The 2,648-nt window shown below is 37.1% G+C and overlaps 1 protein-coding gene across 1 annotated transcript; it reads left to right on the top strand.

Annotated features, from left to right (window-relative positions):
- The first annotated feature begins 165 nt into the window (after positions 1–165).
- On the top strand, positions 166–2,316 carry LOC138334245 (uncharacterized protein KIAA1958-like). Its single transcript, XM_069282866.1, has 2 exons — positions 166–1,017; positions 1,251–2,316. The coding sequence occupies exons 1-2, from the start codon at positions 327–329 to the stop codon at positions 1,871–1,873; spliced, it is 1,314 nt and encodes a 437-aa protein (XP_069138967.1). The 5' UTR covers positions 166–326; the 3' UTR covers positions 1,874–2,316.
- Positions 2,317–2,648: the final 332 nt, after the last annotated feature.

The raw sequence follows: 2,648 nt of genomic DNA, 5'->3' as shown, positions 1-2,648 counted from the left end.
CGTTGAAATTGCCTTTTTCCACTGTGATACTTAGTATATATTAAGTAAATAAATTGGTTTTGTGATCCTATCTTGATATTAACCAGTCCTTTGATATGTTATTATACATTAAGTGTTATTGTTATACCCCTATAAAATAGTTTCTATATAAACTCTATTGCCAAAAATGCCAATAAATGAACTATTCCGTCGAGCGGTCCAAAGAACTGTTAAAATCGACTGTTAAAATGTGCTGTTGGACCGGAGTGACGTCACACCTACAATTCATGACGTCAATGGTATGTCAATGCGACGTCAATCCTCTTATCGTTTGGTAAACAAACATAATGGCGGAAGGCAGCACTCGATTTGCGGAAGCAACAGAGGATGAAATTCAGAAGATTCTGAACGACCGTGATAGCAAAAACACTAAAAACGTTATCAGAACTGCTGAAAATCTTCTTCATGAATACTGTGAAGCGGTTGGATGTACAGTTGGATCGTCCCTTACCAATGTTACAGTGGACGAATTGTGTGAAATCCTACGGAAGTTCTACTGCGCCGCAAGGAAAAAAGACGGCAGTATGTATGCTAAAAAATCCATGATATCTATAAGATATGGGCTGCAAAAGTCCTTTGAGAAGTCCCATGGCATCGACATAATCAACGACGTCGGATTTAAGACCGCCAATGACGTATTTCATGCCAGTATGGTAAAAATCAAGAAAGAGGGAGCCGGCGAAGTGAAACACAAAGAAATAATAAATGTAGCAGATATGAAAGTTCTGTATGACAGCGGAGTGTTCAGCACGGAAACACCCAAAACTCTACAACAGAAAGTATTCTTCGAGTTGATGTTATACTTTTGTAACAGAGGTAGAGAAAATTTACGTAACATGACCAGAAATGATTACACAGTGCAGTCTGACGCTGACGGCAGACGTTATGTTACCTGTAGTGTGTCGAGGCTGACAAAGAACCACAGGGGAGATACTGCTGATGATGATCAAGATGGGGGCAGAATGTATGAGCAACCAGGTATGTAATGTATTTCTTATTCCAATCAAGAATGTCCATAAGTGCCGAGATAAGCTCTACAACAGGCAATCTAAATTTCCTCGTGTCACCTTTTACTACTGTAATTTGTCTCAACCCACTCGCCCCACGATTATCCAAAAGATACATTTAAACAACAAGGTCTAGGTTAGATCCATATTTCGTATTTGAATCATTCGGTGAGTAACAGTTAATTTTTACATTATTTTTTTCAGGAAACCCAAATTGTCCTGTTGCAAGTTTTGAGAAGTATTCAGTAAAACTGAATCCACTATGCGATGCGCTTTGGCAGCGACCCCGTCAGTCAATTAAGGAAGAAAATCATGTTTGGTACGACAACATGGTACTTGGTAAAAATAAACTAGGGTACATGATGCAGTCCATAAGTAGTGAGGCTGGGCTCGGAACTACATGTTCCAACCACTGTATTAGGGCAACATGTATATCTATGTTGGATGAATATGGATATGAATCTCGACACATCATCGGCATATCAAAACACAAGTCAGAAACAAGTTTGAAGCACTATTCATCAAAATTAAGTAACACGAAGAAACGAGAAATGTCATATGCTTTAGCAAGGAAAGTTGTTCCACAACCTTCAAGCTCTGCGCAACCACCAATGAAGGAGATTGCTCCAGTAAATGTAGTTATACCCAACTCACATACACCTCACGAAACTACATGTTGTGATATGCTGGATATAGATGACAAGGAACTAGCTGCTTTGCTTGAAAATCCGGATGTGCTTGGGAGTATAGAAAATATTCCACAGCAAAGTCATGCAAAATCAGTTTTTTCGTTCCATGGATGCAACATCAACATTTATAATAGTTGAATGTGATTTTTTTCACAATATTGTGATGATACTGTCAGTGTTAATTAATAACTTTGAAATCTATACCGGTATCTTATAATGTTACATATATGCTATACATGTATTTTTCATTAATTGTTACAATAAAGCTTCAGCTTGACAAAGACTATGGACTATAGCATTCCATGGACACGATGAACATTAACACTCACAATGATTTAATTTGAATAAATTCAGATTGGTTTATTCATTTTAAGAAGATGCATCTAATAGGAAAAAACAACACAAAATTCCTTGTTTCGTGATGTGGTATTATGTTGTTTTGTTATTTGATATATTTGTTAAAGTGGTTTAAAATAATAAATTAATTACTCTTTAAAAATGTTTTGAGTCATTGGGGTATAACAAAACAGTTATCGACTGGGTTTTCGGGCAACAGATGATTTGTTGGACCCTCACACAAACTGTTGCCCTCGGCCTTCGGCCTCGTGCAACAGTTTATCTTCGGGTCCAACAAATCATCTGTTGCCCTCAACCCCAGTCAACAACTGTATACTATCATGTCTGTCATGGCCATGTCCTGCTTTGATATATTATCTGCTCTGATTACGTAGAGGGTCCTACAGTGCTGTAACTACCCATCTGTTTATGTTAATGTTAAAATGTTGAAATCTAATGACATGGACACAATATTCAGTTGGTTTTATATATTCATTGAAGATTGTTCAAGTGTATGTGTAGACTCTACACCAAAAGAAAAAGTGCTGATCACAAAACTTGTAATTTTGTTTTTAAT

The sequence above is a fragment of the Argopecten irradians genome, chromosome 11 (assembly GCF_041381155.1).
Source record: "Argopecten irradians isolate NY chromosome 11, Ai_NY, whole genome shotgun sequence".
Classification (NCBI taxonomy): Eukaryota; Metazoa; Mollusca; class Bivalvia; order Pectinida; family Pectinidae; genus Argopecten; species Argopecten irradians.
Note: the sequence above shows the minus strand (reverse complement) of the source record. Positions and strands in the feature narration are given on the sequence as shown.

Excerpts from the sequence above, each read along its gene's own strand:
- LOC138334245 (XM_069282866.1), top strand. The coding sequence starts at position 327 with ATGGCGGAAGGCAGCACTCGATTTGCGGAAGCAACAGAGGATGAAATT. Across the intron at positions 1,018-1,250 it reads CAGAATGTATGAGCAACCAG|GAAACCCAAATTGTCCTGTT; the intron begins GTATGTAATGTA and ends TATTTTTTTCAG.